This window comes from Quercus robur, chromosome 6, assembly GCF_932294415.1.
Source record: "Quercus robur chromosome 6, dhQueRobu3.1, whole genome shotgun sequence".
Lineage (NCBI taxonomy): Eukaryota > Viridiplantae > Streptophyta > Magnoliopsida > Fagales > Fagaceae > Quercus > Quercus robur.
In genome coordinates, this window is record NC_065539.1 from 40,836,826 (window position 1) to 40,838,579 (window position 1,754).

Here is a 1,754-nt window from a genome sequence, read left to right on the forward strand (position 1 = left end):
ATCTGTTCGCTCTTCCATCTGACCGCGGCGACAAGACACTGCCTAGCCATTCGTTGGTTCCCTCGTACCACGGCGACTCCATACTCAGTGGGAAATTTGACTTTCACGTGCAGGGTGGACGGAACGGCCTTCATTGCGTGAATCCACGGCCTTCCCAAGATTGCAGTGTACGGTGAGAATAATCGGACTACTATGAAGGTCACTATTACTTCCTTGCCTTCCATGTCAACCGAGAGAGAAATCTATCCTTCGGGAATCACGACTCTTCCATCAAACAAGACCAGCGACGTATCATACTTCGCCAAATCCTGACTCTTCAATCCGAGCCCTTCGAACAGATCAAGGTACATTACGTCAGCTCCGCTTCCTTGGTCTATCATCACTCTTTTCACCAAGAACCCGCTTATCCGAGCTGTTACTACCAACGCATCATCATGAGGTTGGATCGTCCCCTCCAAGTCTTCCTCGCTGAAAGAGATGATCTGCCGACCAACTTTCATCCTCTTCTCGGGTGATTCTCCCTCCGCGTAGGCCACTGTCAGTATTCCCTTAACTGCTGCTGTACCTCTCGGGGCAGCGTGGATGACTTCGATCACTCCCAGCGGTGGTGGGAGGGGATTCCTTTTCTGCTGAACACCCTGGCCGGCCTCCCGGTCTACGGAGTCCACTACGAACTCTTTCAGATACCCTGCTTTTACTAGCTGCCCGAAATGATCTTTTAGCACCCGACATTGCTCGGTGGTGTGCCCTTTATCCCTATGGTATGTGCAGTACAAATTTTGATTCCTCCGAGAGGGGTCACCCCCCATCTTGTTCGGCCACCTGAAGAACATTTCGTTCTTAATCCGATTTAGAATTTTGTGCACAGGCTCTTTGAACGCCACATTAACTCCTTCAATTTACGCCTCTGGTTCCTACATCCTGAAATCTTTTTTCGGTCTTACCGGAATAATGCCCTACCGAGTAACGGGGCTTTCCCCTTATTTAGCAGTCAATCATCTTCCAGGTGCTTATACTTGTCAATGCGTCTCATAAGTTGCCTCATATCCTCGGGAGGTCTTTTCGTCAACGACTCCCATAGTTTAGAACCCTCGGGGAGCCCCATCCTGAAGGTGCTTGCTGCTATCTTCTCATTTCCTCCACCGATCTCGTTGTAGAGTTCCCAGTATCGGTTGGCGTAACTCCAAAGGGTTTCACCGACCCTCATCTTTATGGAAAGTAGCGCATCCACTAGCTGCGGTACTCAGCTGCATGTCACGAATCTACTGCCGAACTCTTGGATTAGCTCGGCAAAGCTGCAAATGGAACCTTTTCGTAACCCATTGAACCATTTTAGGGCCGTGGAGCCGAGACTAGAGGGGAATACCTTACACATCAACACATCATTGTGTGTATGCAAGGACATCATGTGGATATAATGACTAACATGCTCTACAGGGTCTGTCTTCCCATCGTAAGAATTGAATGGTGGTTGTGTAAATCAACTCGGCATAGGGGCCCATTCAATTTCATCGGAGAATGGTGACCGAGCAGCCCTTCGTAAGGCTCGGCTCATGGCGTCCATGGCAGTATTGTGGGGTCGCCATTCCTCTAGCGAATCCGATCCTCGGTCGTCATATCCATGCGAACGTGAACGGTTCCGACGACGATGTGTCTCTCGGGAGTGTGAGTGATTCCTGCGCTGGCATGATTCTCGAGAGCGTGATCAATTTTGGAATCGTTGGGTACCAAATTGGCTAGAGTCCTTTTCACCT

The 1,754-nt window shown here is 49.9% G+C and overlaps 1 protein-coding gene across 1 annotated transcript; it reads right to left on the minus strand.

The window, feature by feature from the left end:
- Positions 1–242: 242 nt before the first annotated feature.
- On the minus strand, positions 243–1,207 carry LOC126690193 (uncharacterized). The gene is made up of 2 exons (XM_050385317.1): positions 1,017–1,207; positions 243–822 (listed from the first exon to the last, which is right to left on the minus strand). The coding sequence occupies exons 1-2, from the start codon at positions 1,205–1,207 to the stop codon at positions 243–245; spliced, it is 771 nt and encodes a 256-aa protein (XP_050241274.1).
- Between the last annotated feature and the right edge of the window lie 547 nt (positions 1,208–1,754).

Bases quoted from the DNA above. Each gene is read 5' to 3' on its own strand.
- LOC126690193 (XM_050385317.1), bottom strand. From the start codon at position 1,207: ATGAGGGTCGGTGAAACCCTTTGGAGTTACGCCAACCGATACTGGGAA. The intron at 823-1,016 runs GTATAAGCACCT...AATGTTCTTCAG, and splicing joins CTTATGAGACGCATTGACAA to GTGGCCGAACAAGATGGGGG.